Source organism: Somniosus microcephalus, chromosome 5 (genome assembly GCF_052327205.1).
Source record: "Somniosus microcephalus isolate GS21.2 chromosome 5, FLI_Smic_1.0, whole genome shotgun sequence".
Taxonomy (NCBI): domain Eukaryota; kingdom Metazoa; phylum Chordata; class Chondrichthyes; order Squaliformes; family Somniosidae; genus Somniosus; species Somniosus microcephalus.
Window position 1 is genome coordinate 165,440,556 of NC_140991.1, and position 13,183 is coordinate 165,453,738.

Genomic DNA, 13,183 nt, shown 5'->3' on the forward strand with positions numbered 1-13,183 from the left:
CAGGGCCTTGGTCAGACCCCATCTGGAATACAGCTTAAAATGAGAGAGATTTGATAGGGTAGATATAGAGAAACTATTTCCTCTGGTGGGGGAAATCCAGAACAAGAGGAAACAATCTTAAAATTAGAGCTCAGCCATTTAGGAGTGAAATCAGGAACACTCCCCCCAAAAGTTGTGGATGCAAGGCAACTGAAATTTTCAAGACTGCAATCAATAGATCAGCCATGATCTGATTGAATGACAGAACAGGTTTGAGGGGTTCAATGCCCTGCTCTTGTTCCTATTACTGAAGAGACAAGTGAACGGTCTTATTTTCAGACATTGCCCTCTTTGGCTAAATGACAGGAAATGCACAACAGTAGTCTTGATCATATTCCTGTTAGAATTCCCATTTGTTCTGTAGAATGATGTTAAAGATTGGAAACTGAATCGAGTGGATGATGGTTCTTCCAACTCTGTGGTGGTTTGTATGAGTGCTTCAATGTGCAACTCCACTGTTCTGTTCCACAATTTTTTGGATTAAATTAACTTAGTTTTGTTACACTGCCAGATTGCTTTGTCCAGTTCTACTAAAGAAAGGATACATACGGCTAACAAAAGTACCACAATCCAATGCAGCAAGAGCAGCTCGTTACTATTAGGGGAAAATAGACTTTCCTTCCAAGATGAGATTTGAAACCAGTGACTTGCACAAATTCAAAACAAGGTGGAGATAATTTTAGTTGGTTCTTGGTGGGTCACGGACAAGGGAACTTCATAATATTACAGTAATGCCTTTATCAAAAAATATTTTCTCAACCAATGCTCAGATGATCATACTCGACAGTAATGGAAGAATCCAGAGCCTGAGTAGCCACAACCACTCAATTTGATGATTACACGAAGTGGAGAAGTTATGGAATGAAAAGCTTTGTAGAGAATGCAAAATGTTCAGGTGAAGGGTAAATTGTGACATCTAAGGATAAAGACAGCTCAGGTAACTGAGAAAAGGGACTGGATGAAATCAGTTTTCCAGAGAGCAACTAAAAAGAACAGAATCGAGATGAATTGCAGGGATACGCTTTCATACACACAGTCCCACCACAGGGCCATTTCACAAATGGTGAACAAGTGGCAAGGACCAAGCACAACAGCCAGGGCAGTCAATTTAACCTCAAGCCACCACACACCCAGAGGCAACAGCTACAAAACAATATTATCCATTTGCATAACAGAATGTGAATAGATTAGGTATGGTTAGTAGAGCTGTTTGGCTCAAAAAGTCTAATGACCACACACCATCCTCTCTGCAGGTAGGGTTGAGGAGACAACCTCAAGTGGCTCATCCACCATAGTGACAATCAATACTCAGATTCTTTATAGCAATGGAAGTTCCTTTATGCGGATTCCATTACTTAGCCAGTACTACTTATACCATGCATAAGGGAGGAAAGAATATTTACATCCAATTCTTATTACTATAAAATTAGTGTGATATTAGCAAAACCCTGTTTATATTGCCTATATCCTACACACTACTTACCATAATTTACCAACTATTGCAAGTTAAGAGCTCAACTAATTTACCAAACACCAGGGGTCCTTTCAATGCAACACCATGAATAACATTAAACAAACAACTTACCTGAAAGTCCAGCAAACATAAGAGCTGTGTAACCATGCTCGTGTTCATTGCAATTCACATCTGCACCATGTTGCAGAAGCAGCTTGCACATCTCAGCTTTTCCTTTATATGCAGCATGCATCAAAGGAGTCATTCCATGCTGCAAAAGGGAATGAAACAAACTACTCAATTATGAATGGTCTTTTACTTCATTAAAACAGTTATACAGGAAACTTTTGTTTAACCGGAGGTTAAAAGTCCAGAAAGCTCTATCTACCGGCAAAATTCAGGAGCCGTTTTCTATAAGTTTTTTTACTTCTCGTTGCTTTTTTTATTCCCAGTCAGGCTCTGCAAGGTCTGTAGCTAAGCAACAGCTTCAGCTAGAGACGCTTGCAGCCGACTGTTTTGAAGCTGTTGCTAAGCAACAGGGTTTGTTGATTCACACGGAGCTGAAAAGTTCTGTATGTTTTAACATTGCCGCTGGTTTATACGGCAGTTTTGATCTAATGGCACCAGCTCGGTCCCGTCAGTGCCGGATACCAGAAAGTTTCCTCTCCACAAAAACAAGAACAGAATTCATACATTTTTAGATCCATTTTTCAAATGCTCTCATTGGTCTTTCCACCACCACGCTTCACAAACTCCAGCTAATCCGCACAATTGTGTAGGAGAGCTCAGGTGAAAAGGCCCATTACCCCTTCCCCATGCTCACCAACTCCACAGGCTCCCTGGGTCCAAGCAAATTGAGATATCTCAGTGTCCTTACTCCTTCTTCCTTAGGAAATCCTTTCCCGTCATAAATCTCAGCCCTCACCCTTTTGTTCCCCCAAATTTAGATTACTGCTCATTTCCTACTCTCTCTGCTCCACTATTGGAGACCAATTTTCTGTCACTACATCCCACTGGAATCCTCTTGCAAAACCACTTTGTCTTGCTACTTCTCGTGTTCAAAAGCCTCTTTAAAATCTCTTCAGTTGTGCTTTCGGTCTCTTCACTTTCACTTCCTGTTTGGTATTCATTTCCCCCCTTGTAAAGCACCAATATGTTTTTCTCTATGTGCAGTTTCACCTAAATCGCTGATTCTGTCAAAGTATAATGCCAAAACTTACACAGGTCTTCACTGAAAGCACCATCTACAAAAGGCAAGTTTGAAGATAGATACATTCTTCTCCCCCACCTACACATCAGAACCTTTATGGAGAACAATATTAATTTGAAGAAATGACAGAAGTGTAATCAGAAACCTTGATTAATTCTCTAGCAGTGCCTCTTGAGATCATTAGTGCAATGATGATGGTTTGAAAAGCTTTCATCCCATGTACAGTGTGCACTTCTGTGTTGCACTCAATTACTGTAATACCGTTTGCATCAATCTGTGAAGCTCACCTACATACACTTATTCCCAAATGAGTGCTCTTAGTTGCACCTCCAAGACAGATAACCATGTGCTCTACAGCATCACTTGACTCAGGCATACCAACCAGTCGCTCAATGGTGTCACCTCCTCCCTCCTACTCCTGTGGTCTGACACAATTGGCTGTTGCTTCCTGATACTACCACATCCTGGGGATGTACACGGTCCTGCAAAAGCCATACTGTTGGTCACGACTGTGAATTAGTTCTTGCGTGGTAGGGACAAGGTTCCCCAGGAGAACTTCCTCACCGCTTTCAAGTTTCTATTGTTGAAACTGCAAATTTCAGTCTAGTATGAATGCTCTCTAAGCTTTAACTAACAGAGGCTTCCCCAGCAAAATCAGTGGGGACCTTTTAATAGAACATTCTCCATTGTCTCCTTTGCCTTGTGCCTATCCGCGCCCCGCTCAACCCCGCCTGTTGCTCCTTCCTGCCACCTCTCTCTACTCCTGTCCCAAGCGACGATGGTTTTCTCATCTTGTTCTCCACTCATTTATGTTACTCTCACCTCCTTCCTCAAGCCCATGTGTCCTCCCATTCACTGTGTTTCTGTCTAATGACTCCAGATCTAGCTTTAAGTTCTTTAAGATGCTCACTGAACTTTTGAGATAGCAGAAGTGCACTGGCTACCGGCCATAGAGCACATATATCAGAAACGCTGTTTACGGAGGTCACGGTCCATCATCAAAGACCCTACCCACCCCAGCCACAGTCTGTTCGCCCTCCTGCCATCTGGGAGACGCTACAGATGCATTCGCACCCGTACGACCAGATTTAGGAACAGCTTCTTTCCCAGGGCTGTCATCCTACTGAACTCCACAAATAAACTCCAAAGCCTGCACATCTGCCAATGCACTTTATTATGGTTATGTTGATGTTAATGTATTACAAGCCAAATGTATGTTGAATGTTTAAATGTCTTAATCTAAATGTACACTCTCGGGAGCTGCAAGCCTATATTTCGTTGTACTGCACTTGTGCACTAACAATGACAATAAAAGTTGATTTGATTTGATTTGATTAGCACTTTGAAGAATGTACACCAGTTCCCCATTCCCAGTTACATATGCAGCTCTTTAAAGTGTCTTCTGTATTTTTCTCAATGGTACTCTGCTCCATTCTGTATCTGCCTCCCAGTACTCCCACACTCAACCACCCCCATCCCTAATGCTCAACAAAGTAACTCTCCAGGGACACAAAATATCAGAGCCAGGATAGCTGCAGTTTCTAACTGACATTGTTATTAAGTCATCCAGTATTTACTTAACAACAATTAGACATTGTAGCCTTAAAGAGACACACACTTATACTTTAATATTGTACCTGTATAGTGTTTCCGTCTTATAAAATAACATCCTCTAACTTACCATGACAGCTCCTTGGGAGATTTACTCATTCTTTTATAAACATTATTAACGTGTGAACTTTCTGTCCGACACACTTCAGACGCCCATCACAGTTTTAATGGCAAACACTAATTTCTGTCACACTTCAAAAAGCAAGATTAAAGAACCAAAAAGAGCAGTAATTTTGAATCAACAAAGAAACACTACAGAGCACAATGCATTGCACAAGTGTTTGTATTTCTTAAAGGACAAAGCCCAATTTCTGATTGCCAGCCTAAAGCAACCAAACAGCAATTAACCTTTAAATGAACTCAAACTCGTGCTTACTTATCATTTTGATTCTGTCGTGTTAAAGGGACACACATTTACACTTTAGCAGAATGTCAAAACAAATCCGATTTACCAAAATCACCACAGAAGATTCGCTAAACGGTATGTGTGCACGTATTTCCCATCAGTCATGTCAGAATTATAAATTATTCCATTTATTTGTCACACTCAATTATCAGCAAATTTTAAGCATTGGAATTGGAATGTCTCCTTGGCAAACACACCTAAAAAAGACAAAGAAACCCAGAAATTTAATCTTAGGTTCTGACCTACATTCTGAAAAGCAAATAAAACTCTGACTGATCTCATCCTGCAAAGTTCCCTCAAACATTTAAACTCTGATTTCACCTGATGCTCTGTTTACTTAGCAACAATTAGGACAGACTGTAAACATGTGGACAGTTATTTTTTTTTAAATGCCATTATATTACATATTATTCTTCTGTGAAAGTGTAAGTGGCTGTCTCTTTAAGGCTAAAACGTCTAATTGAGAAGTAAACACTGGTTTGATTATTACAGTTGCTATTCAATCATTTTAGGCTGCAGATTGAAACCTTGTTTTGTTTGCAATCTTAAAAGGGACATTCTGTATTTCATGTTATAACACTGCTGTCCTTATATTGCAGTGCTTCATTTAATTTTTTTAAATTCATTCACGGGATGTGGACGTCGCTGGCAAGGTCAGCATTTATTCCCCATCCCTATTTATCCTCGAGGTGCTGGCGATGAGCCGCCTTCTTGAACTACGGCTGTCCATGTGGTACTCCCACAGTGCTGTGAGGTAGATAGTTCCAGGGTTTTGACCCAGCGACAATGAAGGATCGGCGATATATGTCCAAGTCAGGATGGTATGTGACTTGGAGGGGAACTTGGAGGTGGTGGTGTTCCTGTACAGCTGGATATTTAATTTACTATGTGCAACAGCACTGGATTTCTGCTAGTAATACGACATATGGGCTGAAAAACTTTCATAAGTATACCTGACCATCTCTCATGCCACCCCCGACAAATTGCATCCTTTCCCTGTCTCATGGTTTCTTCCACAACCATTTTGGTTAATCACAATAACTGATGTTATTTTAGATTATAAACAAAACAAAAGCAGAATTACGATCATGGGTTTTGATAAAAGCAACTAAGAACATAAGAAATAGTAGCAGGAGTAGGCCATTCGGCCCTTCGAGCCTGCTCCGCCATTCAATGAGATCATGGCTGATCTTCTGCCTCAACTCCATTCACCGGCCCTATCGCCATATCCCTTGATGCCCTTACTAGTCAGAAATCTATTGACTTCTGTCTTGAATACACCCAATGACTGAGCCTCCACAGCCCTCTGGGGTAGAGAATTCCAAAGATTCACCACCCTCTGTGTGAAGAAATTTCTTCTCATCTCAGTCCTGAATGGCCTACCCTTTATCCTGAGGCTGTGGCCCCTGGTTCCAGACTCCCCAGCCAAGGGAAACATTCTCCCAGCATCCACCCTATCAAGCCCTGTAATAATTTTGTATGCTTCAATGAGATCCCCTCTCATTCTTCTGAATTCAAGAGAATACAGGCCTAGTTTACTCAATCTCTTCTCAAATGACAGTCCCACCATCCCAGAAATCAATCTCGTGAACCTTCGTTGCACTCCCTCTATGGCAACTATATCCTTCTTTAGGTAAGGAGACCAAAATTGTACACAGTATTCCAGGTGTGGTCTCACCAAGGCCCTATATAATTGGAGTAAGACTTCTTTACTCCTGTGGTAATATTGTGATACGAATATAACTCTCTGTATATTCGTATCACAATATTACCACAGCTCTTAAATAGATATCTGGATATAACAAATTTTAATTGCCATCAGCAAACAGTGGCACAAACAAGCCAGGGCAGCGTCACCAAGGGATCCTTGTGCACCCTTTTGTAGTCCATGGGATTGGTTCCTTTAGGGACCAATTAGACTATCCTACCCCTATATATTTTAACATTCAGTGCAAACTGAACAAAAATCTGCCAGTCTGCAATCTGTGTTTAAACGTGCATTATCAAGAACAACATTGATGAGTGGTTACATTTTCACTGACATCACTGCTCTACAGCTTGCTGATACAGGGCCCCATGGAGAATAAATAGTATCAGATGCAAACAATTTCAGAGGAGAAATAAACAGACTGAACATTGGATTATTTAGGCCTAAATACCATATTATTTTGATTAATTGGAAGCTTTTATTAATACTGCTTGAACAATTGAGACACTAGGTACTTAATTTCAGAAACCATACCCCCATCCCACCATGAATGGTTTGTGTCAGCAAGAGCACCATCAACCTTTATACTTTAATAGTGAACTTATAATTACATGCCAAACCATCTTAAAACAATGATCAAATATCCATCAACCTCTAGGATTTGAGTGTTAATCCTGGGCATTCTTTGGGCTGGATTTTGTCAATGGGGAGCTTTTGGAGGCGAGACTCCCACTTGTCGGGTTTTAGTCCCACCTCCATCAACTTCTGGCCAACCCATGTTATTTTCCCTTGATTGACCTTGGTAAGCCCGAGCAGGCCAATTAAGGGAAAGCCGGTTACAGAGAACGTCAGCGTAGGACGTTTCATCTGTCAAAAAGAGACATTCATTTGCCCCCGAATTGCACCCACTGCTGTTAAGAGGAACATTGAGTGTAGAGGTCTCGGACATTCATTTGCACAAAACTTGCATTGCTGCATCCCTTCAGAGAGTCAGATACAGACACGAAAAACGCCGTAGAGGATGTTTGCGTGCAGTGCTATTTAGCAGCAAAGTGGGATTAATACCCATGCTGCTTCTTCTGAATCTATATTGTAGGTATAAAGAGCAAATACTTTGCCAGATTATACATACACATTTAAGTTGAGGTCTTTATCTGGTTGGGCTTATTTATTCTCGTTTTATTCCCGATTCACTCAATGTAGATTACAAAATGATTGCAGGTCTGGGAAATCCAAGCTGTGTGCAGTCCACACTATTTCCTGGAAGAGCATACAACTGGTGTCAATAAAAGCACAGCAATTGCCACCTGGTTTTGCCCAATGACAGGTGTTCCCTAGGTCTTACTGCTCAGCCCAATCCCGCTTCTGATTTATGCTAATATAATGTCAAAACCGAACAAAGGATCAGGGCAGGTTTGCAGTTTGCTAATGACATTGCCATTTAGGTATCCTCCATAAACTCACAAATCACATCAGAAAAGCTTCCAATGGTGTCTGGATGATTTAGAGGAATGGCAAGTTCAACTGAAGCCCAGAAAAATCATGTTATTGTGTAAAAGAAATGAGCATAAGGAACAAGATGCGAGGATTGAGCTGCTGTCAAAACCCATCAAGACCAAATAATAGAAGTTCCGGAGCATAAAACTTCTAAAGGAATACATGGACATGGCACATTGATGAAACACCAAGACATCAACTAAGCTTGGCCAGCTCCAAGTCCTCTGTTGAAAGATAAAAAAGTCAGCCACAGAAATTCCTTCAGACAGTAAAAAGTCTGCATTTGTGGTTATCCAGCCTAGTGCACTGCAAGTCAATCACATATTAGGTTACAATGAATCCCAAACGGAGTAGTGAGGGAATCACTTAGCTGCACACTCCAACATCTGTTTGGAGTAGCATCTGTGCACTCCAAACAATGAAAAATAGGCTTCTAGAATTCATCAGAGGTGCCTGCACTAGGCAATGACTAATCCAACAGTATCAATACCAATAGAGGAAGGAGGACAGAACCCACGCTTGTACATTTGCAATACTGCACCTTCTGTGGACCTGCAGTAGACAACAGGTCTTAACAACATTCAGTCACAGAAAGGTTTCCTTTGCAGGATTCAGTAGAGGCTGTGGCACTGAAATCCACACACCAGAATATCCCAATATAAAAAACAGGTTGTAAAAAGGGCCATTAAAAAGTTCCCAAAAGTAGTGGGGGGGAGAAAACACAGCTTAAAAAAAATGTTTAAACAGCTAAGTTGGTGAAAAGCATGGGAAAAGCCCAGAGACGAAGACGACAAGTTGAGGGAAGATGGAGGGTGGGGAAATTGAGATAAGGTGCAAGAGGTCTTTCCTGACAGGCAAGGTTTCACACTAGGAAGCAGACAATTTATGTTTATTCCTAATTTTTGTCTTGGTTGATAAAAGTACAGTCACTTCAATCGGGGAAAAAAAAGCTTGCGCAATGACTAAATGAACAGTAAAATGATATGATTACTTTAAAATAACAGCTGAAGCGCTACTGCCCGACACCTGAAAGAAGTGTCCACACCACATGCTGCAGTGTTGTATTTAGGTTACACGCTCAATATAGAACGCTCTAGTGAAATAATTACTTAAAGCAGACTGTCAAATGTCCGTTGCTGAAAATAATTATTTTCCATTACGTGCCTTCTGCTGATTTGTCTGGATTTGACAAGTGATGCAACTGGAAGGTACAAAAGCCAGAGAATTGGGAGTCAGCAGGTAATGATTTTGAAAGTACTACAGAACAGAAAACATTTCTTCCAGTACATACAGTATCTTTTTAAAAAAAAATCATTCTTCAGGATGTGGGCATCGTTGGCAAGGCCAGCATTTATTGCCAATCCTTAGTTGCCGCTGAGAAGGCAGTGGTGAGCAGTCGTCTTGAACCGCTGCAGTCCCTGGGTTGATGGCATTCCCACAACGCTGTTAGGTAGGAGCTCCAGGATTTTGATCCAGCAACAATAAAGGAACGGCGATACATGGCCAACTGAGGATTGTGTGCGACTTGGATGGGAACTTGTAAATAATGGTGTTCCCAGGCACATGCTGCTCTTGGCCTTCTAGGTGGTAGAGGTTGTGTGTTCGGGAGGTGCTGTCGAAAAAGCCTCAGCGACTTGCTGCAGTGCATCCTGCAAGATAGTACACACTGCAACACTGTAAGAGCATAAGAACATAAGAAATAGGAGCAGGAGTAGGCCAATCGGCCCCTCGAGCCTGCTCCACCATTCAATAAGATCATGGCTGATCTGATCCTAACCGCCAATCCGCTATCACAGAACTATCTCCTGAATCTAACAGAATTAGACACATGAAATAGGAGCAGGATCAGGCTACACGGCCCCTGGGCCCGCTCCGCTACCCATAGGGCCATGACCGATCCGAACCTAGACTCATGTCCAAATTCCTGCCCGCTCCCCGTAACCCTTAATTCCCTTTACTTCTAGGAAACTGTCTATTTCTGTTTTAAATTTATGTAATGATATAGCTTCTACAGCTTTTTGGGGCAGCATATTCCATGGACCTACCACCCTCTGAGTGAAGTAGTTCCTCCTCATCTCAGTTTTGAAAGAGCAGCCCCTTATTCTAAGACTATGCCCCCTAGTTCTAGTTTCACCCATCATCGGGAACATCCTCCCCGCATCCACCCGATCCAACCCATTCACAATCTTATATGTTTCAATAAGATCGCCTCTCATTCTTCTGAACTCCAATGAGTAGAGTCCCAATCTACTCAACCTCTCCTCATATGTCCATCTCCTCATCCCCGGGATTAACCGAGTGAACCTTCTTTGTACTGACTCGAGAGCAAGTATGTCTTTTCTTAAGTATGGACACCAAAACTGTATGCAGTATTCCAGGTGCGGTCTCACCAATACCTTGTACAACTGAAGCAATACCTCCCTATTTTTATATTCTATCCCCCTAGCAATGAAAGCCAACATTCCATTGGCCTTCTTAATCACTTGCTGCACCTGCATACTAACCTTTTGAGTTTTGTGCACCAGGACCCCCAGATCCCTTTATACTTCAGTACTTTCCAGTTTCTTGCCATTAAGATAATAACTTGCTCTACGATTTTTCCTGCCAAAGTGCATAACCTCACACTTTCCAGTATTGTATTCCATCTGCCAAATCTCTGCCCACTTACTTAGCCTGTCGATGTCCCCTTGCAGGTTTTTTATGTCCTCCTCACTCACTACTTTCCCCCCCATCTTAGTATCATCTGCAAACTTTGATATGTTACACTCGGTCACCTCCTCCAAATCGTTAATATAGATTGTAAAGAGTTGGGGACCCAGCACTGACCCCTGCGGAACACCACTAGTTACTGATTGCCAGTCTGAGAATGAACCGTTTATCCCAATTCTCTGCCTTCTGTTAGATAGCCAATCCTCTATCCATGCCAGAATATTACCCCCAATCCCGTGATTTTTTATCTTAAGCAATAATCTTGTGTGGCACCTTGTCAAATGCCTTTTGGAAGTCTAAATACACTACGTCCATTGGTTCCCCTTTATCCACCCTATATGTTACTTCCTCAAAGAACTCCAGCAAATTTGTCAAACATGACTTCCCCGTCATAAAACCATGCTGACTTTGTCCTATTAAGTTATTATCCAAATGTCCTGTTACTGTCTCCTTAATAATGGACTCCAACATTTTACCTACCACAGATGTTAGGCTAACCGGTCTATAGTTTCCAGCCTTCTGTCTACTGCCCTTTTTAAATAAGGGTGTTACACTAGCAGTTTTCCAGTCTGCCGGGACCTTTGCTGAGTCCAGGGAGTTTTGGAAAATTATTACCAATGCATCCACAATCCCTACCGCCACTTCCCTCAAGACCCTAGGATGTAAGCCATCAGGTCCAGGTGATTTATCCGCCTCGAGTCCCATTATTTTACCGAGCACCACTTCCTTAGTGATTTTGATCGTGTTTAGCTCCTCCCCTCCCTATAGCCCCCCGTTTGTCCAGTGTTGGGATATTCTTAGTGTCCACTACTGTAAAGACTGATGCAAAATACTCAGTGTTTTTGCCATCTCCATATTTCCCACCATTAATTTCCCGGTCTCATCCTCTAAGGGACCAACATTTACTTTAGCCACCCTTTTTCTTTTTATATAACTATAAAAACTCTTACTATCTGTTTTTATATTTTTTGCTAATTTACTTTCATAATCTATCTTCCCTTTCTTAATCAATCTTTGTTATTTTTTGCTGTCTTTTAAAGTTTTCCCAATCCTCTATCCTCCCACTAGATTTGGCTACCACAGTACGTTGGTGGTGGAGGGGTAGATATTTAAGCTAGCGGATGAAGTGCCAATCAAGCAGATGGCTTTGTCCTCGAGGGTATCAAACTTCTTCAATTTTGCTGCAGCTGCACCCAACCAGGCAAGTGGAGAGTATTACATCACATTGTGCCTTTTATGTGATGGAGAGGCTTTGGGGAGTCAGGAGGTCAGCCACACACCACAGAAAACCCAGCCCCTGACCTGCTCTAGTCGCCAAGGCATTTACATGGCTGGTCCAGTTCAGTTGCTGGTCAATGGTGACTCCCAGGATGTTGATGGTGAGGCATTCAGCGATGGTAATGCCATTGAATGCCAACACGAGGTAGTTAGGCTCTCGCTTGTTGGAGATAGGAACAGGAATAGGCTATTCAGCCCCTTGAGCCTGTTCCGTCATTCAATGAGATCATGGCTGATCTCCATCTTAGCTCCATCCACTTGCCTTGGCTCCATATCCTTTTATACCCTACTAGTCTAGCAAAAGTCTATCAATCTCAAATTTAAAATCATCGTTTGAGCTTGGGTCTATTGCTTTTTGTGGGAGGGTTTTCCACACTTCTACCAACCTTTGTGTGAAGAAGTGTTTCCTAACTTCTCTCCTGAATGTCCTGGCTCTGATTTTAAGTTTAAGTTTATGTCCCCTTATTATCCTAGACTTCCCCTACTAGTGGAAAAAGTGTCTCTTTATCCACCCAATAAATTCCTTCCCAAATTCTAAAAACGTCAAGCAAATCACCCCATAACCTTTTATATTCCAGGGAATACAAGCCTAGTTTGTGTAATCTTTAATCATAATCGTAAGGTCGGAAATGGGGCTGTTCGCTGATCATGAGAGTGTTCAGCTCCATTGACAATTCCTCAGATAATGAAGGAGTCCATGCCACATGCAAGACCTGGATAACATTCAGGCTTCGGCTGATAAGTGGAAAGTAACATATGCGCCCATCTGGTTCACTAATGTCCTTTAGGGAAGGAAATCTGCTGTCCTTTCCTGGTCAGGCCTATATGTGACTCCAGACCCACAGCAATGTGGTTGACTCTTAACTGCCCTCTGAAATGGCCTAGCAAGTCACTCAGTTGCAACAAACCGCTACATAACATAGTAAGAATGAAGCCGGACAGACTACCCGGCATCGACCTCGGCACCAGCTACAGACACGGCAACGGCACACCCAGCCTAGTCAACGCTGCAAAGTCCTCCTCACCAACATCTGGGGACTTGTGCCAAAAATTGGGAGAGCTGTCACACAGACTAGTCAAGCAACAGCCTGACATAATCATACTCAGAATCATACCTTCCAGCCAATGTCCCAAACACCTCCATCACTATCCCTGGGTATGTCCTGTCCCACCGGCAGGACAGACCCACCAGGGGTGGCGGCACAGTGGTATATAGTCAGGAACGAGTTGCCCTGGGAGTCCTCAACATTGACTCCGGACCCCATGAACTCT

At 42.3% G+C, this 13,183-nt stretch overlaps 1 protein-coding gene across 4 annotated transcripts in view; it reads right to left on the reverse strand.

Annotated features, from left to right (window-relative positions):
• Positions 1-13,183, reverse strand: part of ankmy2a (ankyrin repeat and MYND domain containing 2a) — a 38,189-nt gene that overhangs the window by 10,696 nt on the left and 14,310 nt on the right. For 3 of the 4 annotated variants that reach the window (XM_085988404.1, XM_085988399.1, XM_085988402.1), the window contains one exon: positions 1,625-1,763. In XM_085988404.1, coding sequence (XP_085844530.1) covers positions 1,625-1,757 — 133 coding nt within the window. In that variant the 5' untranslated portion in view covers positions 1,758-1,763. Of the gene's footprint in view, positions 1-1,624; positions 1,764-4,765; positions 4,917-13,183 lie in introns of those variants that run through there. The other variant, XM_085988403.1, reaches the window with a different exon arrangement.